We start from the raw sequence: 23,850 nt of genomic DNA on the forward strand, positions 1-23,850 counted from the left end.
TGTCCCCCCATCTCAGGTGACACCAGGCCTTGCCAGGACTGCCCCAGTGACTTCAGTATAATCCAGTTCCCCTGTGTCCCCCCATTTGTCCCCAGTACTCTCCCACTGTCCTTGTGTCCCCCGATTTGTCCCCAGCGCTTCCCCCTCCCAGCACCGCTGCTCTCCTGCAGTGCCCCGCTCGGCCACCAGAGGGCAGAAGCGCCCAGCGTATCTCCCAGTACAGCCCAGCGCCCCCAGTACAGCCCAGCGCCCCCAGTACAGCCCTGCACCATCACCAGTGCGGCTCTACACCACCCCCACTGTACCACGTACAGACCCCAGCATAGTCCCAGCACCCCAGTATTCACACAAGTGCCTCTCAAGACTGCCCAGAGGAGTCCAGTACCACTTCCATTACCCCAGCACTGAACAGAGTGCCCTGCTACAAGCCCAGCTTTGCCCACTACAACCCCCAGCCACCCCTACAGAACCATTACCACTTCCCTACCGCTGCTCCCAGTACCACTACCAGCTCCTACTACCAAATCCTAATGCCCCAGTACTTCTCCTAGTCCTCCCAGTACTGCTCAGTACCAACCTCCAGTGTGTCCAGTACTACCTCTGATAGAGCCCAGGACTTTTCAGCACTGACCCCAGTGCCTCCTGGAGCTACTCAGAGGAGCTTGGTACTACCCCCCTATCAATCAAAGTGTTCCCAGTATCATCCACTACCACCGTCAGAGCCCTCTGTAAAGTTTCTCCCCTGCTCCATGCCCCCAATACCACCAAGTACCAGCTCCCAGTACCATATCCTAGTGCTCCAGTACTTTTCCATGCCCCCAGTAGTGACTCTGAGTGTTCCCAGTGCCTTCAGCAACACCCAGTGCTGGCACCAGCCACCAGCCCAGCCCACTGTACCCCAACACCCAGCAGTACCACCCACTACTGCTGCCTCCCCATACCCCCTGTCCTGCCCCCAGCACCAGTGACCCGGTGCTCCTGCAGGGGCAGCCCTCTGCACCCTGGCAGAGCTCAGGGGAGTACGTGGTGAGGGGCCAGCTCCATCCCCTACAGAGCACACGCAGGCGCCCACATCTGTCCCAAAGCCAGTGTTTATTTGGGAGCACCCCTAGCTGCAGCAGGGGACACTTACTCAGCCCTGGTCACCCCTCTGTTTCCCATGTACAACTATTTACAACCCTCGCAGCCACCAAGGTGCCCCAAGAGGGTGGCTGATGGGCTGGGTGCCCCAAACACCTCTGGCTGCCACTCTCAAGCACCAGCAACTGCTGGAGGTTTTACACCAGCATGGCCCTTTCTCCTTCCCTTCTCCATCCAAAGACCCTGGGGCCAATCTCCCAGTATTGCCTGAACTCCTCGGTCCTACCTTGAGGTCCCAATCTCACCCCTGCCAAGGCCCTAGGGAGGGGACAGAGCCATGTACCCTCACCGCTCCTCCTCAGCTTGCCTGGTGGTCCACAGAAAGCACTTGCTCCTCCATAACCTTACTGTGGGGAAACTAAGGCATGAAGCTACGATGGCCATGCCCAGCTTGGAGGGGGCAGACCTTGTCTGGCACTGCCTCTCCTGCCTCACCCTCACCCCTCCCCAGAGCATCATCCCCTCTCACACCAGGACATCCATCCCCAACAGGGTGCCATACCCTAGCTGCCTGGGAGAGTGGCTATAGTGACCCATGGTCCCTGCACAACAGGATCTGGGGGTCCTCAGCAGGGGGCAAGACAGTGATGGTGGCTGCAGCCACCTCAGGGGTCCTCCCTCCTTCCCAGGGGTCCTTGCTCCTCGCTGGGGCTGGGAGGTGGGGATAGCACCACCCCAGTGACTATGTACAGCCTACCAATAAATACCACCTCCCATGGGAGGGGGAAGAATGTGTGTCTGTGTGTGTGTGTGGGTGTGTGTGTGTGTGTGTGTGTGTGTGTGTGTGTGCATGCGTGGATGTGTATATATATATATATATATATATATTTATTTATTTATAGATATTTTTAATATTAAAAGGGGGGAAAAATAGACCACTGTGCTAGTAAAGTCCCTGATGATGGCTTCATGTATGCCCATAGGTCTCTGGCTGGTGATTCCGGCGGTTTCGAGGTTTCTTCTGGTCCTGCTGCTCCTTGGCTTTGAGGCCAGCCAGTGGCTGCGGGGGGCTGGCGGCCGTGTGCCTCCAGTAGCCCTGGCAGTACTGGTCCAGGAGTCCCATTTCGGGCTGGCTGAGGAGCTGCAGCAGGTCCTGGTAGCGGGGAGTGGGGGCACCTGGCAGGCCAAGGGGGGTCTCCGCCTGGACCAGCACGGCGTGGACGGCGCGGCTGCTGAGGACACGGAGCTGCACCTTGGTCACTGTGTGCTTGAAGTTGTTCTCGGTGGCGGTGCAGGAGTAGAGGCCACTGTCGCTGAGCTGGAGGGCACGCAGCAGCAAGCCCTGCTCCGTGCGCAGCACCCGGCCCTCCACCCGCAGCTGGGGGGGAGAGGGGGCATGGCTCAGCCGGCTGGCACCTGGCACCCCCGGCACCCCCTGAGCAGTGCCCTGCCTTACCTCTTTCCGCCGATCGCTGTTGTCCTTCTGCAGCAGCCACTTGATACTGGCCTGGGGTGAGCGGGGTTGGCACTCCAGGAAGGCTGTGCTGCCCTCCACGCCGTACTGCACGGCCTCCACTGTGTTCTTGTTAGCTGCAGGGGGGTCATGGGCAGCCAGGTCACCCCCACCCCACTGCACTTCCCCCCTGCCCACTCTATCACCAAGGGTGGGTGTCCAACCATCCATCCATGAATGCATGCATTCATCCCTCTATCTACCCACTCAAATCTGTTCAATTTCCTCCCCAACATATGTATGTATGTATCCATCCATCCATCCATCCCTGCATCCATCCATCCCTGCATCCATCCATCCATCCAATTCACACATCCACGAACTGACTCATTAATCTCTGCCTGCTCTCATCTCCAATGTATCCACTCATCTACATTCATCTTCCTCCCTAATAACTACCCACTCATCCACCCGCACACCCATTCATCCATGTATCTTCCCATACATCCACCCACAAAACCATCAACCCACCAAAGAATCCCCGTGTCCCCAACTCCAGCCCTGTGCCCTCAGCCTCCCCTCCCAGCTGCCCATGCTGCCAGGCTTTGCCCCAGACCCCACTCACCATTGGAGTTGTAGCCACGGCACTGCCGGATGGGGTTGCCATGCCGGACGTCCTGCCGCCGGCTCCGCCTGTGGGGAGGTGGGAGGTGAGAGGGGGAGCCTGTAGCTGGGAGGGTTCCTCCCTGCCCCTCTCCTTGACACCCCCTGTACCTCTTGGAGGAGGCAGAGTAGCGGGTGCAGGCGCTGCCATCCCAGGCACAGTATGGATCCCGGGCCAGGCAGCAGTCAGCACAGGCTTCTCCGTACACGTCACAGCGGTGCAGGGCCAGGTGGGTCACACCTATGGCCGAGGACACATAGAGCTGTTGCTGTTGAGAACAAAGAGGACAGGGTGAGATACTATCTCATCCCCACTGCATTAGGGCCCCTGTGAACCTCCTGTTCTGTTGCTGTGGTGATGTTGGGCAATGCCACAGCTGGGCCCAGAATGGGATCTGCCCACCCAGGGCCCTGCCACATGCTATGACTCACCCTCTTGGAGGAGATGGTCATCGTCTTGATGGGTGCTGGCACCTGGACAAGAGCAGGAATGAAGAAGATGGAGGGATGACTGCTTGGACTGACGCTACAGCCCTGGTGGGCACCCCAGACCCCCCACAGGCAGCTGGAGCAGGCAGAGCACGCAGGGGGAGATGTGAGTGGGTAGCAGGCAGGAGGACCAAAGTCTGGAGTCTCTCCAGAGCCAGCCAAGAGGTGGCTGGTGTCCCAAGGGACTGGCTGGTGTCCCAGGGAGTGACTGGTGTCTCAAGGGGCTGGCTGGTGTCCCAAAGGATTGGTTGGCTGGGTCAAGAACACTCAACAGATGATGGAGGACATGCCAGCCCGTACCTTGAACACTTCAATCTCCTCCAGCATGAGCTCCTCTGTCTCCATGTCATCCTGGGGAAGCACAATGACCTTCTGCACGGTGCCTCGATCTGCAAGACACCAGAGTGCCCAGGTGCTCAGTGCTACCCCTGGACACCCATGCCCTCCCTGTCTGTGAAGGGGGTCCCTGCTGGGGCTCTGGGAAGAAAGGATCCCTCAGGCCCAGCCCCATCTCTCTCCTGCTGTGGCAGGTAGCTATGTCTGGGGTGGAGCATGCCTGTGTCTAGACAGTGCCACCAGAGTGCCAGAGAGTGCCCAGAGCAGCATGGGGACATGTACCAGGGCAGGAGAAGGACCAGGATGGATCCTGGCGGCTCTGGGATGCACATTAAGAGCAGGGGAAGCACTGGCCAGGATGATAGTGCCCCCAGGATGGGCACTGAGGTCTGGGAAAGACATGGCTGGATGTCAGTGCCTCCGGGATGGGCAACTGGGCAGGAAAGGCACAAGGCTGGATGATGATGGGCTTAGCATGGGCAATAGGAAGCATATCGGATGGGTGCCAGGGTCAGGAAAGGATAAGGCTGGATGATGAGGCCCATGGAACAGGCACCAGGACAGGTGGAGGACCAGGCTGCATGGTAGAATCCCTAGGATGGCAAGTACCATGCCGGATCACTGGCTTCAGGGATATGAGCTGGGCTATGGGAAGCACGAGGCAGGACAGCACAGTCTGTGGGATGACATCGGGACAGGGAAAGAACAGTCTGGAGCCTTAAGGAGGGGCAGGGATCTCAGGGGGGCAGGCAGTCTCAGCCCCTCACCCCGCTCTAGCGGTGGAGGGCACCGTGCTCTGGCCAGCCCTGGTGGTGCCCATGCCCTCCGGGGCCGCGCCGGAGCATGCTGCGTTCCCCGCGGTGCGCGGCGTGGGTACCTGTGCCCAGGAAAAGCACCTCATAGCGCCCGTCTGCCGCGTCCACCTGGTCCACGGCCACGGTGGTGAAGCGGTAGTTGACGTTGGTGCGGACCACCAGCGGCTGGCGATGTGCAGGGTACACGGCGTGGTACATCAGCGGGTGTGCACGCATGAAGTTGATCACTTCATCAGGGTAGTCCTTGGTCGACTTCATGGATGGGGTGAAAGTCCCCCCAGGGCACTGTGGCACAAACGTCACCAGTGCTCGGTGAGTTGGTACCCAAGCACAGGTCTGAGGGTGCTGGCTGCCTGGCAGGCACTGGTTCACCTCCCCCTGGTGCCTGGGGGGTACTTACAGTGCCTGGACGGGGGTAGGGCATTTTTCCTGTGTAGGGCATCCACTGGTAGTTGGGTCCCTCCTTGTGGGCAAAGGGCCCGTTGAAGACCATGCGGATGTCAGCCATCGAGTAGACACACACAGCAGAGCCTTTGAAGACTGACCTGGGGGAAAGGACCTGCTGCCACCCTTTGTCATGGCATTGCCAGGACACCCATCCAGCTGAGATTCCCTCCTCTCCTGCACTGTGCCAGGAGGGTCAGCACTCACCCTGAAGCGGAGAACACAGCGTAGATAACAGGGTTCTTGGTGTCCTGAGTCTGCTGGATGAAGACGTCCTCTTGGGACAGAAAGATGGAGGTATCACCGTAGGGAAGGTGGGCAGGGACACCACGGTACAGGCAGAGCAGTTACCCGTGGAAGAGCAAGAGGCAGGGGGCAGCAGAGGTGTCCCCAGCTCTGCCCAGGATGCCCCCCAAGCCTGCAGGGGTAGAGAAGGCTCCCATCCCTTTCCTTGCACACTCACGGAGCTCATCGAAGTGTGTTTCAATTCCATCGGGTCCCGGCACAGAGCAGACAAGCCGGGCCTTCAGGAAGGTGCTCCACTTGTTCACAAGGCAGCAGTGGCCCCCGTCGTCATTCTGCAACAGTGAGACCCCTGTGCTCAGCCTTGCCTGTCCCCCTGCCCACTTCCCTGCCTGTCCTCTGCTACACCTACCAGGCAGATGCGCCCAATCCGGGAATAGACCCCAGGACTCAGTGGGGCATCAGCTGACTTCTCTCGGAAGAAAAAGTAGAGCTTGTCATCATTCCTCTCACTGCTATCTGGGATGAGCTGGGCACGGACAAAGGCTGGGTCTGGAATGGCACAGCATAGCATGGCACCATCAGCTCCATGTACCCCTGCTCCATGCCATAGCAGGATGCTGAGCCCCCTCTGCTGCAGCATCACCCCAGTACTGGAAAAGCACTGCGATCACAGGGTGAGAGCTACATCCAAGGAACTGGGTGCTTCTTGTGATTCTAGTGCACCAGGAGAGGCTTGAAGCATCCCAGGGTAACCTGGGAATATTCCTGAGGTCCACAGGTTGAAGAGATACATCAGCTCTACAAGCAAGGTAGTGGGAACCAGTCTTCCCCCCAGGAAGAAACCACACAGCATGGAAGCTTCTCAGGAAGCTTTTCCCTGCCATCCATCAGCCGGTGCCCAGCCAGCGCTGACAGCTCCTCCTCTTCAGGTTACCACCCCGCTGACTCCCAAGCCCGGCAGGATCATCCCATCTGCTCTGCTCTGTTTATTCAGCTGCTGCCCCGCAGGCAGGGGTGCTCCGGGGCAGAATGAACATTCAGGGTCACTGACTGCAGGCGACACGGTTGACATCTCAGCACTACAGAAACCCAAAGCACTGACACTGGTAGAGCCAGCCCCATCTCTCACCAGTCTGCTCCCACCACCTAGCAAAGCTCCACGCATGTCTGTCACTGCCCCACACAGTTATCCCTGCTCTTCTGTCTTCACATCCATCCATCCATCCATCCATCCATCCATCCATCCATCCATCCATCCATCCATCCATCCATCCCTCCACCCATCCAACATCAATTCACCCATCCAACATCAGCCCATCCATCCATCCATCCATCCATCCATCAGCCCATCCATCCATCCATCCATCTGCCCATGCTGGCTGCTGTCTCTGTTCTGGCAGAAGGGTAGAGTCCCACATGACAGGTCTCATCTCTAGGACTGGTGCCATGAGGTCCCCAGGGCACCAGGGCCACTGACACCTGAACTCACCATTGAGCCAGCGGGAATTGTACTGGTCTGTCCTCATGGCTGTCTGCTTGCCCATGGTGCGGAAGATGGCTGCGTCTGTGCCCATGAAGTCGATGTAGACACCAGCATAAAGTTCTTCATCTGCAGAGGGCAGAGGTCAGCCAGGAATCCCCACCTCATCCCATCCACCCACCTTCTTCAACTGCCAGCCTCAGATCTGGCCGGTAGCCACCAGGCAACCGACAGCCACAGCCTGTGACCATCCCAGAGAGCTCTGGAGATTGGCACTGGTCTGTAACCGTGATCCCCAGCTCTGCAGGGCCAGGTGCCTAGCCAGCTGAAGCAGGCAGTGGTGGTGGAGCAGGAACCCTGTTCCTGGTGGGAGCAGTTGTTCCATCCCACCTGCATATTCCATCTGCCTAGTGCAGGAAGCACTGCCACCAGGGAGCCACAGGACTCACTTATTAATGCAGAGACGGTGTCTACTTTGGGGTCATAGGAACACTTCCCCTTGCCCGACTCTAGCTTGTCTGGCTCCAGGTAGAAGATATAATCCTGAAGAAGGAAGCAAATAGAGCACCTGGTTAGACTTTCACCCCTCTATTCATGTGACAGCTCCCAAAGCCCACCAGGTGAGGCAGCCTCCTCCAGGATGGTGCACAGCAGCAAGGACAGATGTGGATGTATCCCTCAAGGGGTCTGCAGGTCTCCTGAGCAGCTGAAGCTCCTGTGAGCGACTCCTCCAAACATGCTGGGTGATTCTCCATGCCCTCCACCACTTGGAGACTTGACTGAGCCATCAGGCTGAAGTCAGTCCTGGGCATACATCCCCCAGGTCTGGGTAAAAAATCCCCCTCTGCCTCTTCACTCCAGCTGGCTGTGCTGCACATCGTTGCTTGCCCAGCAAGGTCACCTGGTTCCAGCAGCTTCTGCAGGCAGGGTTTGGCCTGCAGCACAGCTCGGCACAGCTCGGCTGCCGGACCTACTGTACTTCTCTTGCCAGGGGCCATTTTCCAGTGCTTTTCTTCACACGGTGAGATGCTGCGTCTGTTCCGTGGGATGCCTCCCTGCTGTCATTCCTGTCTTCCCCGTGGCCATCCCTGGCACCATCACACATTCTCAGACAGAAGCAAGATCCACACTGCCTCTGGAGGCACTTTCAAAATCCTCTGCCAGTGCTGGCTGGGGGCACACAGGGATGGGCTGGCCCAGCCAGGTCACTCCTCACGCTGGCATAGGGACCACCTTCAGCTGAGACAAAGCAGCAGCACAGAGCATCCATGGGGAGCCTGGGCATGGGGGGACCTTAAGAAACCAAATGGGGCAGATGCCCACCAGCCCTGTGCCCTGGCTTTGGTACATGGGTGATGGACATGGAGACAGCCATCCTCCATTGAGAGATCAGCAGGGTCCTGGTGGAGCCCTGGCTCCAGGAAGAATAAGAGGGGGTGAGGAGCTGGAATCTCACCATGGGCATCTCCCACTGAAAGGCTTGCTCACACCAGCTCCTCCTGGGGCACCCAAGCCCAGAGATGGGCACAGCCATGTTTCACCATCTGCATCACTGCACTGCGCAGTTTGTGCCACTATCACCATCACAAATGCCTCTGCCCAGTGCTGGCCTCACTCCTGAAGTAGGCAAACACCTCATATGGACAACCTCTCTCTCTCCAGCATAGCCCTGGCACTGGCTTCATCATCTCACCCTCCTGGTCAGTCAACACAGGAGCCATTGTGGTGCTGGAGCTGCTGATCAACTAACACACCTTCAAATGCACCAGAGCTGCCAGGAAGCATGTGCTGACAGCCCCCAAGGAGCTCCTGCTAGGACACACACCCTCTCCCCAGCAGGGAGAAAGGAACTGGGGTGACCTGAGGGAGCTAAAATGGCAATGGCACTGGGGAATTGGCACCAAGAGCTGCCCGCAGCTGGGGAGATGCCCACTGCCAAGCATCACCCTTTGCCCTCAACCACCCGAGGAGCTGGGGGAGCCCCAAGCTGCACTGGGCTGCCCATGTCCCCCATGCTCTCCAGCCCATGCACTGACCCATGTTAGTCCAGAGGGGAGAGGCTCAGGGGTGACACTGTCAGGGTGGGCTGCACACTGGGGTGTTCCCAGAAGCTGGGGATGCTGTCACCTCCCTGAGTGCACTTGCCTGCCAGGATGACACAAGCCCCTCTTGGGGCAAGGTGAGCAGCTGCTCAGTAATGTTTCTGTAGGCCCTACCCAAACATCTTCTGCACATCACTTCAGCGTCCTCCCCTAAATCATCCCAAGCCCTGCGGCTCTGCCGACACGTGGTCCCACTTCCAAGGGACACAGAAAGCCTGGAGTCAGGCAAAGTCAGCGGTGGATGGAGAGCCACCATCCCTGACAGTGTTCCCCGGGGGGATCCTACATGGACCAGGAGGAAGGAGTTAGTGAGAGAAGGAAAGCCGACGCCAGGCCGGTGGCCGGGAGATGCTGTGCTGGGAGGGGAGAGGATGGCGGGGGTGCCCACGGCACGGGGCGCCCAGCCCAGGGTCGGAGGCATGCCAGTGGGATGAAGGAACCCGCGGCCCTGGTATGCCCCTGCAGACAGGTGGGCACGGCTGCGGCGGGCTCCCAGACCGGTTCCCACCTTGCTTTGTGCTGGTCTCGGGCTGAGGGGGCTGGCGGTGGATCTGCTTTCCCGGCCTCCCGGCTGGCTCGACGGAAACCCCTGGGGAAAAGGAGCAGGGCAGAGAGTTAGCACCGGCAGGGGAAGGACCCCCCAGGGCAGGGGTGAGCACGGGACCCAAAGAACTGGGGTGACGGATGCCCATTGAGCAGCAGCACTGCTGTCCCCTTGGGTTCTTTGATGCTACAGGTGGGGCTGGCCTCCAGCAGGACCTTCTCATGGATGGATGCTGCCCTCTCCCACAGAACTGGGGTGCCCTAGCATGGGGTAGGAGAGAGTGGAGAGCTGGCTGCTCACAGCCAGCCAGGCTGGGCTCACACCTGAGGGCTCAATAAATGGCACCTGTCACCTTGTTCCTCCTGTTTAGCAATTGATGAGCAATGCCTCAGCAGCAAAACTATTAGCACCATGGGGTTACTGGAACACTTCCACACTGCCACTGACTCTGCTGGACAACCGGTACTGTCCTTGACCGCACTAGCACCCTAGGTCCTCCTCATATGCTGCCACTCCCCAGTGCGGTCCCAGTCCAATCCCAATTACGAATGGTCTGAGAAGCATCCACCTCTCTCAGTGCCCATGCCAGGCCTGGGGGCTCTGAGGCAGATGCCCATCCTTCATATCCAGCGCCGTGATCCTCCCTCAGTTTGGGCTGGTGACTCCCTCTCCAGCCTCAGGAGACACACGCTGGGACCTGTCACTCCAGTGTGGAGGGGACAGACATCTCACAGGGCTTGGGACCCCTGGGATACTCATGCTGCTACTTGCAGACTGGCTCCCTCCCAAGACTGTCCTGAAAAGGCTCCTCTGTCTGGAGGACAAACATCCTGCCTGGTGGCACGCAGCTTTAATGCCACCCTCTCACTGCACGTTGTGGTCCTTGGTGCTGGGTGACATCCACGGATGCTCCTGACATGGCCACACACAATGGCACAACCCCTGCATGGTTCTCCCTGTGCAGCACCGGTGCCGGCATCCTTGGATGGTGAGGGACTCAGCAGCTTGGCAGCAAGTGGGAAGCTGGGTTGACATGTCCCTTGTCCCAGTCGAGATCCAGCAGCAGCTGCAGCCAGCAGGGTGGGAGGGCACGTTGTATGCAAGCTGCCATCAGAGTACAGCCAAGTTCCAGTGTGAAGAGAAGTCCTTGGTCTGTGGAGATGGCTTGGCCCCGCTCAGCAGCACAACACTGTTAGCCGTGGTCACCCTCAGCCTGCCCTTGCCCACAAGCTTCAGCCCCCAACCTCCTCCACCAGTCAGCAGATCTGAGCCAAGCACCCACCCCGCTGCAGTGCCCTGGTGGATGTGCCAGCACTACCGTGCCAGACACCAGCTCAGCACCCCCGTCCCTCCCACCCCTCACCTGGGCTTTGCGCCCGCGGTTGACAAAGGCACAGATGGGGTTGTAGGCGCCAGTGCCACACACGTAGAGGTGAGTCCGGTTCCAGGGCTGGATCAGGCGGATGAAGTTGCCACACTCCCCCTGGGAAGCAGAACAGAACATGTCAACCCAAGCACAGGGGCTATAGATGGCAGTGGGGCCATGCTGGTGTGGGCATGGGAAGAAACAGGTCATCGGAGGCCATGTGGCATGGGACAGCACGGATCAGGGGTTGGCATGGGCCATGAACCAGCAAGCTGAAGGGCCATGAACCAGCAAGCTGAAGGGCCCAGCCCTGGCTCATAGGAGGAAGCAGCATGGGGAGCTTGGCCTTCTACTCGCCCAGAAAGCTCTCCAGGACCTTCCTGACTGGAAAAGAATAGGTGACAGGACACTGAAACACCCTGGAGCACCACCCCATCTCGACATAGCTGTACATGCTAAGGGATAGCTTCTCCAGAGGAGGATACAGGGATATGAATCCCCCTTCAGTGCCAGGCACCAGCCCCAGTCTACTGCCAGAAGGGGATTCATGGTGCTTACTCACATTGCTGTTCTTGCCTGACAGGATGCACTCCTCAATCCTCTGCTGGGACGCAGGCCAATGGATCTATGGAAACACCAACCCAGGGGAGACCAGGACTCCCACCTGGTCCCACCACTTCCCCACAAGCACCAGTTACGCCCATTGAGCTCTTGCCCTGGCATCCAGAAGGTGCCCAAAGTGCCCAATTACCCCCTTCCAGCTGGTCCCCCCTGCCCTGCCCTGGCAGCTTACAATGAGGGGCTCGCGGTTGATGTCATGGAGGTCCAGCGAGAGCACATAGTCCTTGCTGCCCACATACATGCGGTCATGGTCCTCGTCCTTCAGCAGGATGCGGTAGTCACTGGAGTTGAGGAGGAAGTTGAAGAAGTGTGCTGTGCCCGTCGCCTTCAGCTCTACAAGGGGAAAGGGGAAGGTGTCAGTACCCCAGGGCCCCCTGTCTTTGCCAGTGTCATCCCTGAGTCCAAGCCTGGACCCAGCTGGAGCACACCCTATGAGAAGAGGTGCCCACTTTCCACTCCATGAGCACCATGATACTGCCACCTCTATGCAGGACATGGGACAATAACAGAGATGCTCACAGCCAGCTGGGACAACCAAGAATGGCCAGAATAGAATTCATCAGAACCTGGGCTCAGGAGATCCAGCAGCCCACAGAAGGGAGTGGAGCTTGCCATTGAGATGGGGCAGGAGGCTGGGGCTCTCTGCCACCCCACTCACAGCTCCCAAAATTTCCAGCATCATCCCCCTCCTGCACTGTGACCTCATGTTCCAGCCAAGCCTCCCTCTAGGACAGGAGAGCTGGGACCCCAAGGAATCAGCTCCAGGGGAGGTGATGAGCTTCCCACCCACCCCGCACACCCCATCCCCCCCTTGGAAAGTTATTTTTAGCCTAAGTGTGGGAGCAAAGAGTGAAAGAGGATAATGAGGGTCATGAATATTCACAAGTGCAATAAGGCAGCCAGATGGAAGGCAGAAGTGCTGCAGATGATGTGGGCCAGTGCCAAGAACCACGCGGCAGGGGCCAGGGCATAAGTAAGACAGAGCACCCTACCCCAACAGGATACAATCTGCACTGGAGGCCACCTCTTTGGAGATGCCACTCTTCGGAGGTGTCACTCCCCTTGAAGGTGTCACCCCCTTTGGATACCATCCCCAAATATCAGATGCTACCTCCATGAAATGACATCTGCCCTGGATGCCACCCCTTTGGATACCACTCCTAGCTATCAGATGCCATCCCCCTGGGACGTCATCTTCCCCATACACTTCCTTTAGGAGGTGCTGCTGTCTTAGAATGCCATCAACAGTCATTGGATGCCACCTCTACATGATGCCATCAGCCTCTGAAGCCAACTTCTTTGGATATGCCACTCTTTAAAAAGGCGCCACCTTCTTTGGATGTCACGAACAACCATCAGCTGCCACAACCTACCATCAGATGCCACGTCCATGATACACTGATCCAGTGAGCAGCCTCACCCTGTGGAGTTTGTCCCTCCATGCAGAGGGGTGCCCTGTGCAGGCACTGGGAGCAGCTCTGGGAACCTTCCTTCCTGGGGAGGAGAGGAGCAGGGTCCCACAGGTCAGTGTCAGGAAGCATCACAGCAGCTTCCAGGCAGCACCAGGCAGGGCTCCAGCAGCCAGCTTCCATTTTCAGTGGGAGCCAAGTTCCTGTAGATCCTCCTGACCTCCCGGCTGCACAAGGGACTGCAGTGTCCCACAGGTGCCTCCAGGGACTCATCCCATCCAGGGCACCCCCTCTGTCCCACGGCCGGCAGCAGTGCTCCCCAGCCCCACAGTGGGCACCTGCGCAGATGCTGGACCCGCTCAGCCGTGACAGTGAGGCCAGTGCACACACACAGGGTGGGAACCCATCAGAGCTGGGAACAGTCATCATGGGATGTGCCATGAACCTCCCCCGGCCTGGGGGCCTGCCTCTCTGCAGGGCTGGACAGACAGGATGAGCACGGTGGGGGTGCGCAGGGGCTGGAATTTGGGCTGCAGATGGGGGGGGGGTGGAGGGGGGGGCAATGGCAAATGTGCAGTGGAACAGTGCCAAGGATGGGGGGCCAGGGAGCTGCTCACCCACCCACCCACAGCAGGCTCCTCCTCCTGCCTGGCCCATCTGGGCTCCAGATGCTCCCTGTTGCTGGTGCTGGCTCACATGCCACCCATGGCGTCCCCAGCCTGTCTGTAGTGGTCCCTGACTGTGCCATGGCACACTGGGTCTGGTCCCTGCCTGTCCTATGTCCTGAAGCTGCCCCACTGGCCCGTACACTGTGTGTGTACAGGTGTGTGCCCCACACTCTGTGTGTGTGCTGGTGCCTCCCTCAGTGCGATGCTGGTGTTGGTGGGGACCAGAGCTTGGGAGCCAGGAAAGGCTCTGATACTGAGGGACACAGGCAGAGCAGAAAAGCTCGTCCTCAGCTGCCAATGATGGAACTGTACAGCCAGGCCTTCCACCCAGGACAGAGACACCTGGAGCAGGCTGAGACAGGGATGGCAACTAAACTGGACAGGAGCTCCCATGCCAGGACAGCCCCTCATCTGTCATCCCTGCCCAGCCTGGGGACACCAGCACCAACAGCCCCGGGATCCTGGAGCGCCAGGACACTTGGCAGTGGAGGGTTCCATGTCAGTGACACGCCCAAATATCCCACATCCATTAGGATGGGCGGTTCCAGGGCTTGGCAGGGGACAGGGGCAGTAGCACAAAGGGCCTTGGCCCCCCACTGTGGGCTCCATTCAGCCCCCCACGGCCCACTGATCAGAGGGGGCACTCCCAGAGCAGGGCGGTGCCGGACCCGCTGCCCCGTGACGCCCTCTCCAAAGACAATGGCAGGGCGGGCAAGACCCTGTCACAACCTCTGACCTACCAAACCTTCATCGCACTGCCTAGTCCCTCAGCGTCACTGTGCCCCCAAACCTGCCCCCAGCAGCCGTGGGGTGTCCCTGGGGATGGAGTGGGGCTGGGGCCCCGGCCAGGCTGGAGAAGCCGGCTCATTAGCCGATGCGCCCCAACGAGCATATTCCCTCCCGCCTCGCCATTGCCAATCCCGGCACCGGCAGAGCTTCCCCGCCTGGCCGGGAGCCTAATCCTGTTTTAATTGCCGAGCACCGGAGCCAGGAGCCGCTCGGCATCACAGCCAGGGTGGCCTCCCCGGGGACCGTCCCCTCACATTTCGCGGAGCCCCCAGCGAGCCCCCCGGGACTCTCCTGCCCGCAATGGATTTGTGTCCTCGGGCTGTAATTACCCTGTGCCCTCGAGTGATGCCGGCGGCCAGGAGCCTCAGGGCTGGCAACGAGGCACGATGAGATGCTCTGCCCGCGGCACCACCGCCCGACTGCATGCTCTGCAAAGCCAAATTCCCCCTGCAATGCCCATTTCGGGCTGCATTCCCAGCTCCGGCAGCTGTCCACCATCGCTGGCTGTCGCCACTGGCCTCCACCGGGCAGGGGTGAGTGGTCCCTATTCATCGCCCACTGGCACGGAGACCAGTGCTGATCTCCAAAGCAAAAGGGAGATTTTGGGGGTTCTCGATAAACCGAGCACCCAGAGGGACTCCTCCCAGCACCCCAAATCCTCCCGACTGCCCCAAACATCACCAGGGCACCAGCACGAAGAGTTAATGCCATTACGACCCGAGCGGGTCACCTCCCCAGGTGCACCATCACTGCATTCCCCAAAACCAATTACAGGCGCTCTCACCTAATTAGACTCTAATTATGGGCTTGTAGCGCATTCAACATAATTAGCATGTAAATTACACGGCGTGTTTATATTCAATAACCGCACTCCCGCCCCCCGCCCCGGCTGGCGGAGCCAGCGCCTTTCGGGAGCCCTTTCATTGCATGGGGAAGAATGAATTCACTTTAAATGCCGATGGAGAAGCCCAGCACTGATCCCAAGGGAGCCTGGCACGGCAGGGATAAATCCCATCTCCATCCTGCAGCGTTTTATCCCACAAATATAGAAGCATGCCCCAAATTTTGATTATGTTCCCTACTAATTTTTTTCCCTACTTGAAATTTGAGATGCAGCTTTTTGGGCACGCGTCAGAGGGCAGGATGGGGAGCGATGCCAGGAGAGGGATAGGGGGCTGGATGTGTCCCCTCTCGTGGTTAAAGCATTTGTTGTTATTGGGGCTGATCAAAGAGCTGGGTGGGTCGTCCGATGAAAGCAGAATTGCTTATTTGTTTGAGTGTCACTCCGCTACCCCTTGATGGGTTATTTATGATGTAATTAACCTAATTACATGTAATAAGAGAGTTTCCGTGGCCCCCAGCCAAGCTCTTTTCCCATTTAACCGATTCACAGGTGGGAGGAAACCGAAGCTGCCTTGCAGGGGCTTGGGAGATGAAATGACTCCTGTTCCCGCTTGCTGCCTTCCACCCCCGATCATCTCCAGCCCCCCTGGAGCATCGCCCCGTGCCGGCACCCACGGCAGAGCACAGGTGCTGCAGCCACCCGGGTCAAATCCCTCGGGATGAAAGAGGTGCCGGCCGGGTGTTCCCCGCAGCCCGGCCGGTTGGGTGCTAGCCAAAAAAACAATAAAAAAAAAAAAAAAGGAAAATACACTTTTTTTTTTTCAGCGGAAACAGCTGATTCATCCCCGAGCAACTCTGCCCCAAGTGCTGGTGTGGATGTGCCCCAACGAGCGGCGTTGGCAGGGGGGACCCTGTCCCCACTGAGCATCACTGCAGTGGTGACCAGGGGATGCTCCAGCAGCATGAAATCCCTTTCAGAATAGAGCCTGACTTCAGAAAAAAAAAAAAAAAAAAAGACTTTATTCACCCCAAAAGCAAAGTGCTGAGCTGAGGCGCCCCAACCCACTGCTCTTTGGGCTTTTTTGTTTAATGTTTGGACATTATTTCTTTCCACAGGCCCTCAGGGGAGGGCACGGTGCCGGGTGGAAACTGCGGCTGCTCCAGGCCCTTTGCTCTGTGCCCAAGCGGCACGGCAGTGGGGAGAACACCCATGCCAGGACCCCAGGAAGGGCCCTGCTGTTCCATAAGGAGCATTGTTAATTTGAGGGATAACTAGCTTATTAGATATAGGCTTCGGGGGGAGGCTGAAATTGCACAAGGTTTTTTTGGGGGGGAGGATTTAAGGAGCTTATGGAGCTTTGCAGCCGGAGCCAGGGAGCTCAGCCCCAGCAGCAGCCGGTCCCAGCGGGTGGAGGGGCCCTGCCGCAGCCCCCCACTGTCCCAGCCAAGGAAATCCTCTTAGGGGTCACAGGGTTCAGTCCCATGTCCCTGCCCCTTAGGGCACGGGGAAAAGGGGACGGCGGCATCCCCATGACCTTTACGGGGTCTGAGGGGCATGGGGCACTCACGGCAGGGTGGGGACCAATAGTGCCAGTGTTCCCAGCACATTCCCAGCGCTGGCTGTCCCCAAAGCCCTTGGCCCTGCTCGCACCGCCCTGTTTATCCCATCCTGCTGTCGCCAAGCAGTGCCCACAGCTGCAGCAGCTTAGGAGGGCGCCTGGGCCCCTAGGACATGGTCTCCTGTCCGGGCTCCTCTCCAGCCATCTGCCACCCCCTGGCCCGGATCAAGCCTACCGGTATCTTCTGGCCACCGGCAGAGATGCCGGCAGGGTGGGAGGGGAAACTGAGGCACGAGGCAGGCAGGAGCCAGGCCATGCAGGGGGCTGGCAGTAGAGCCCAGAGGTGATTCCATGCTCAATTCACTATTTTTAAAGTCATTTTCTTCCCCCCGCAGGAACTGCCCTGCCTCTCACCCGACCCCTCCCCGCCAGGGCTGCCCCCAGCTGGACCTCAGCCACAGCTTTTCCGAGAGGTGCCCACAGGGCTGTTCCCCACCCTGGGGGAGCAGCTCCCGTTTGGAAATCCCACCGAGTGCCCTGACCTCGAGGGCTTCCCGCTATGATGCGGCGAGAGCCCACCCTTCCTTCCCGCACGCTTTTCCCACGCTGGACAGGGAGCAGGACACGGAGGGATGAATCACCACCATCATCATCATCATCACCTCCTGCATCCTCGTGGGGAATGGGCCAGCCTCTCTGGTGCCCGAGCCCCCAGCCCGGAGGAAGGCCCAGAGCAGAGGGGGCCACAGGATGTGTACAGCAGTGTGGGGAGTGAGTGAATTGTTAGCACGGAGATGATTAAAAATATCCACCCTATTTCTGGCCAGCACTAGGCTGGGATCTGGGAAGAGCTGTTGGCAAAAGGGAGCTGTGCCGGAGCCGCTCCCAGCACTGTTCTTTCCATGCTGGTCACCTTCCTCCTGCCGGCACACGGACAGGAAAGCCTTGAGAGGAGGACAGACGTAAAGAGACCACAGGGGTGACGGGACGGGGCGGGGGGGAGGACTGACCCTGCCCAGCCCATCACCCTGCACCAGGGCACAGGAGCTCAGTTCCCACCCCTTTCCTATCACTTCAGTATTTTATAGATTTTTTGTTTTTAATGCACTCAGAGACGCCGGGGCTCTGTGGAGGATGACGCAGGCCCCGGGGAGCTGCGACAAACCTCTGGTGTGCGATAACAACCAAAGGCAAACAAACCCAGAGACGCTCCCGCAGCTGGCAGGGCTCCAGGCAGCGCAGCCGCCCAGCCAAGGCGCCAGGGCACACACTTGGGGACATGGCAGCTCCTTCCCCAGCACCTTGGCCACAAGGCCACCTCGATCCCACTCTGCCATTGGGATGCTTTTAGCCAGAGGGATGCTGTGGTAGAGGCCCGCACCCCAACTCCAGCAGCTGTGACAGCACAAATGGCCACCTGGTCCCCTGTGGCACCACAGCCATCCCTGACAGCAGAGCACAGCCAAACTCATCACACCAGTGTCCCCCAGACCCACCACACCCAACCCCACTGTCTGCAGCTGCACTGGGAGATTTGGGGCCAGGCATTTGGATATCATCCCTGCCTCTCCAGGCAAGAGAAGGGGCTGGACCATCCACGAAGTGCCTCTGTCACCCCATATCTCATGGTTCTATGGCTGCATGCAGATGATCAGCTCAGGAAGCTGCTCACCAACAGTTTGGTGTGTGGCTCCCAGCCGGCCCTCGAGGAAGACCCTGGGAAAATTCTCTCCCACTGCCACCCTTGTCAGACAACAAGCAGGAAAGAGGCAACTGGCACCCCCTTCCCAACCCCACTGTGCTTGTATCCAGCACACTGTTGGCATTCCTTCTCCATGTGCCAGTGCAAATCAGCCCTTCTCCCACCACAAATTCCCCCCTCTAGGCAGTCAGGGCAGGGGGAGCCCTACCAGACCACCTCAGGCAGGCGGGAGAAGGACTGGAGATTCTGAGCAGAGCCAGGAACCACTGCTCCAACCAGCTGGGGCAAAAAAAACCAGCCCCAAAACAGCCCCTAACCTGTGGCACAGCAAGCTTAACCATGCCTATCCAGAATTAATCTCACTCCTAGAGCACACAGTGGTGGTGGGCACCAGGTCCAGCTGAGACTAGGCTGGACTTTCCCCTCCCCACAGTTGTGAGGAAAAGGTGTTTTAAGCCAAGGTAGGGAAGCACCTGTACAGCAGCTAAAATGCCTCAGCAGCCCCCAAAACCCTCCAAAAATGCTGTTTGGAGAGGAAAGTGGCGCCTGCCTCTGGGAAGGAACTTGCTTGCTGCTTTCCAGCCTGGACTTGTCCCCAGACTCTTCATACCAGCCATTTTTTCTGTCAAGACCAGCCTGTAACACCCATGGCTATTGCTGCTTCACCGCATTTGCTGTCAGCCCCCCTGGCCCCTCCTGCCTGGCTCTGCTGTGCTCACCATCAGTTCTGCCACCACATCCTTGGGTTTGCAGGTACAATAGGTGGCCAGAGGGCAAAGGCACAGTGGGACAGCAAAGGAGGGGCCCAGGCAGCACAGCCACAGCTCTCCCACGGACCCCAAGGGGAGGCAGACATGAGACTGCTCATGTCTGTCACCTCCTGACACACATCCAAGCAGGCAAGCCCACAGCAGGAACAATTTCCGTTCCACTCCGCAAGGTTTGCAGCCCTGGGACCTGCCTTAGCCCCAGCCTGCCCTGCTCAGCAACCTCCAAACAGGAGCTCAAGACAAACCCCTCCACTGATGTACACCCCAAAGTTGACCCAGGGGTCCCCCCACAGCTCCTAGAGTGGCTGGGTGGGCTAAGCAGCCCTGGTACTAAAGGGTTAAGCCCCTTCCCCCCACCCAGCACCCTCCCCTCCTCCTGCCTCTCCCGGCTCCCTGCCAGCTCCCAGGCGTTAATACCAGCTGGGGGGGTCGGGGTGGCGTCAAGCTGCTGTCTGGAATCGGGGTGCTGCTGGGGGGGCTTCCCACACCTCAGCACCCAGCTTTGTCAGATGGAGGGAGCCACCCACCCACCACAGGAAGCGTACTGGGGGAACTAGGCAGGTTACCAGCCCCCCAAGAACTGCCTGTGCTGGTGTAAATTGGGAGCTCAGCCACACCTGGATATGGATTCCCATGGAGATTTCGGAGGGTGCAGATTGCTGATGCCCCCCAAGTGAGAAGGAGGCGGAGAAGGAGCCTGTACTGAGGGTGCCCGTGGCTTCCTCCATCTTGGGGTCCCACCCTTCCCACCACTCCAACCACCAGACTCTTACCTTTGAAGGAGAGCTGAACCCTGGGGGTAGCGATGCCGTGGTCCTTGGGATGGGCAGCCCGCCAGCCCAGAGTCAGCAGGGTGGCCCAGAGGAGGACACCAACCACGGGCATGGTGGGCACGCGCCTGGGTGCCGAGATCGAGGGGAGTCTGGGGGAGCCGAGCCTGCCAAGGAGGGCACACGTGGGAGCAATGTCAGTTCACTGCACCCACCACCCCCCTGGGGGTACTAGCCCCACATCCCGCTCTCCAATACCCGCTGGCATGCAGCATCCCCTGAGCAGGACTGGAAGCCAGCCCTGGGAGGCTGAACTCTGCTCTGCAGACTGGGGGGGGTGGGGGGCACAAATCGGGGGGCCACAGCCTCACCTCCCTGGCAAGAACGTAGGGCGAGGCAAGCGTGCTGAGAGCTGCTGCAGCACCCTCCTCCACCCCAGCAGGCTAGCCTTGGCCAGGTGAGGAGCATCCCTCCTCACACCCCCGCTCAGCTGCAGCATCTCCATCCCCCCACTGGGCTGGCTCCCGCTGCCCTGCCAGCCAAAGGGGTCCCGCTCCCAGCCCTTGCCTCTGCACCTCTCCTCCCAGCCCCCAGCAAAGCCACAGTGAACAGAGCTGGGATCAAATCTTTCCAACATGAAGGAAATCTGGACTTCATTATTCCAAGAACGTACCAAAAAAAAAAAAAAAAAGAAAAAAGAAAAAAGATTTTTTTTTTCATAAATAAAAGAGGAAGAAAAAGAAGAGGGAGAAAAAAAAAAAAAAAAAAGCCCTGCCTGTGTGCCAGGCAGCTGGACTCCCTGGGGCTCCGGCACTGAGTGGAGTCCGCCAAGCTGCCTCCAGCAAGCCACACACGCACCCCGGCACGGCACGGTGCACGCTGGCCCCCAGTGCACCCCACTGCCCCTCCTGGATGCACCTTCCCCTGGGTCAGGCCCCCCTCCCGAAGTAGCACCCTCCTGGGGGGTCTCCAGGGCACTTCAGGCAGGATTTGGGAGGAGGCCCGCGGTGGGAAGCCCCTCACGTCCCCAGGGAGCTGCATGGCTGGGTGGGATGCACTGTGCCACGGTACCGGGGTGGGCTCAGGCATGTGGGGAGTGTCCAGCCAGCCCAGCCAAAGGGGGTCAGCTTTGTGGGAACAGGGATCCCCCACCGTGACACCCCCGTGAAGCCATGCCCTCCAGGGCTTTGCCAGCTGCCACCACACAGCCCCACAGGGGACAGGCACACCCAAAAAAGCTGTACGGATGCCCCCTTTGGGGCACCCCGGAGAGAGATGCTGAGCTGCGATCCTGCACCCCACCGGGTGGTCCGGCTGGCTTCTCCTGCAGTGCACAGCACCCACACCGCCAGCCCCAGCCCCGAGCAGGACAAGGGCAGCAGCACTGTCACCAGCAGCAGGGCAAAACCCTGAGAGTAGTGGCACCGTTGCTCCCTGGGGCTGCGTATTTTTTTTTCTCCTTCTTTCCTTTGGGGTCAGTAAATATTTCAATTTGTTCCTCTGCCCCTGAGCACACCCAGCTCTGCTCCATTGTACTGGTATTCGGTCCCTTTTCAGGCTGCCTTTCCCCTTCTCCTACCCATTCCCAGGCTCTGCCCTTCCCATCAGCGCCAGGCCGGGACAGCCTGCACCCCCAATTCCTCCACCAGCCAAAACTCCAGTTGGTTGCAGTTAAATAACCCCCCCCTCCATCCAAACCTCCCCCCTCTCCCCGGCAGCTTTAGGAAATAATTCTGGCAAATCCTACTATTGCATTTGGATGGAGCGGCGTACGCGTCAGAGACTGGGAGCGAGATGGCAAACAAAGGAAAAGAGGGAGAGGAGGGGAGCGCAGCAAGAGCAGGGCGAGGAGAGGGGAAAGGGCCGGCGGTGAGTGAGGGGCACCCAGACCCGGCTGGGAAAGGCAAATTCCAAGGAAGCAAAAAGGGAAACGGGCCACTGGAGTGCACCTTAGCCAGGAAATCTCCATTTCCAGGGTCATCTGCACTCCGGGGAAACTGAGAACTCCACGGGAGAGTGGCCACATTCCTGCCCTCCAGCCCCCAGGCTGTCTGAGCTTGGAGGGGTTTTTTAGCAATTAAAGTTTGGCCAATTCTTGTGCTGCCGCAGAAGAATCAAAATCCCACTCGGCTTTATCCCCCCTTCCCTAGGCTAGTCAACCCAGCGCCGCCGAGCCCAAGCAATTAGAGAAAGATTTTCTCGTCTGGAACAGGGGCTCCTTTTGGGGATCGAATGGCCAAAGAGGACTGAGGGGATGCCTCAGGAGTACCCCGGGAGGACTCCGGGATAGGGCTTCCTGCACGCCTGCTCCCCGTGGCCTCGGGAGAGAGCAGGAAATATTTTGGGAGGGAAAAGCTATAGAGGCAGGAGAGACAGTGGGAGGGAAACCTGGCCCACCTCCGGCCACGGCGCGCGATGCCATCAGTGGGAAGGGGGGAAAATAGGGGGAAAAAAACAAAACCCGCAACACAATACAATAGCGCTAAATGTCCAGCGCGGCCCCGCGCACCCGGGAAATAACTTTGCACAACTTTGCGCTCTGGTACGCCTGGCCTGTCCCCAGGGAGCGCCGGCTGTCCCCTGCGCCCCCCAGCCGGGCGTGCTCCGCGCAGCCCCAGCCGGCCGGGGCGCGGGGTCCTGCCGGGGGTCGCCGTCCCGCTGGGGTTCGCGTCCTACCGGGGCGGGCTCCGACAAACTGCTCCAGGGTGCCGGGCGTTCTCCGGCGTGTGTGTGTGTCCCCCGGCACCCCCTCCCCGGGCACCCGCTCGCCGCCGAGCCCTGCCGCAACCCCCATGCCCTGCGACAGTCCCGCCGCCCCGGGCGGGAACGGGGCGCGCCTGCCCAGCCGCGGCTTCCCGGAGCAGGGGGACCGGCAGGGTCCTCCCACCTCAGTATAACCCCGCTGCGAGGCGAGGACCGGGGGTCCCCAGCGCACCCCGCGCCGCCGGCGGCTCGGGGATAGGGTCCCAGCACCGCACCGCCGGCACTAGCCCAAGCCCCACCTGCCCGCTTCACCGACAAGTTGCGGCGGGGGGGGGGACCCACACGCGCGAGTTCCGAACGGCGGAAAGTTTTCCCGGGGCGCCCCCCGCGCCGGGCATCTGCTCCGCCGCCCGCCGCCGCTCTTACCTCCGCGGGGGTCCCGGCGGCGGAGGGGCGGTGAGCAGGGCGGCGGGGCTCAGCGCCGCGCCGGGGTCCCGCGGCCCCCCGCCATCTCTCGGCCGCGACTGCCGCCGCGGCCCCGGCCCGTGAGCGCCGGGCGGGGCGGGGCAGGCACCGGGCGGGGCCCGGCGCCCACTGGGCCCCGTTGCGGGCCCGCCGCGGGGGGCGTCGTTTGCATAGGCACGCCCCCGGCCACGCCCAGCACCCGGGGCCGCAGGTTCGAGCCCCGGCGCCGCCCCCGCCGCTCACCTCCTGCTCCGGCCCTTTGTTGCGGGGTGCAGGCGGTGCCCCTCCGCGCCCTGGCGGCCCGCCGGCGGCTCGCCGCAACTCCGCAGCCTACCACCCTGCCGCCGGTCCCGGGAAGGAGGCGGATAAATAAGTGCCGTCCCTCCTTTGTCTGCCGCGGCGGGGGGCGGCCCGGGGCGGCGGGGTCTGCGGGGAGCCGAGTCCCCGCCAGTCGGCGGCTTTGTGAGAGCTCCGGCTCCGCTGCGAAACCGAGTCCGGCTCCCAGACACGACATCTCCGAATGCTGAGAGTGG

At 60.0% G+C, this 23,850-nt stretch overlaps 1 protein-coding gene across 2 annotated transcripts; it reads right to left on the bottom strand.

Moving 5' to 3' along the window:
- Positions 1–971: 971 nt before the first annotated feature.
- Positions 972–23,411, bottom strand: SEMA3F (semaphorin 3F). Of its 2 annotated transcripts, XM_062500924.1 has the most exons (19): positions 23,279–23,411; positions 20,153–20,316; positions 11,812–11,972; positions 11,581–11,643; positions 11,016–11,135; positions 9,617–9,697; positions 7,456–7,549; positions 7,016–7,135; positions 5,936–6,075; positions 5,744–5,858; positions 5,488–5,557; positions 5,237–5,381; positions 4,899–5,121; positions 3,986–4,074; positions 3,629–3,670; positions 3,308–3,465; positions 3,159–3,226; positions 2,537–2,670; positions 972–2,458 (listed from the first exon to the last, which is right to left on the bottom strand). In XM_062500924.1, exons 2-19 carry the CDS (start codon positions 20,262–20,264, stop codon positions 2,048–2,050), a joined length of 2,346 nt encoding a protein of 781 aa, XP_062356908.1. In that variant the 5' UTR covers positions 20,265–20,316; positions 23,279–23,411; the 3' UTR covers positions 972–2,047. The 2 variants fall into 2 exon arrangements, with proteins under 2 accessions (XP_062356908.1, XP_062356910.1); XM_062500926.1 differs by lacking the exon at positions 9,617–9,697.
- Positions 23,412–23,850: the final 439 nt, after the last annotated feature.

This window comes from Cinclus cinclus, chromosome 12 (assembly GCF_963662255.1).
Source record: "Cinclus cinclus chromosome 12, bCinCin1.1, whole genome shotgun sequence".
NCBI lineage: Eukaryota > Metazoa > Chordata > Aves > Passeriformes > Cinclidae > Cinclus > Cinclus cinclus.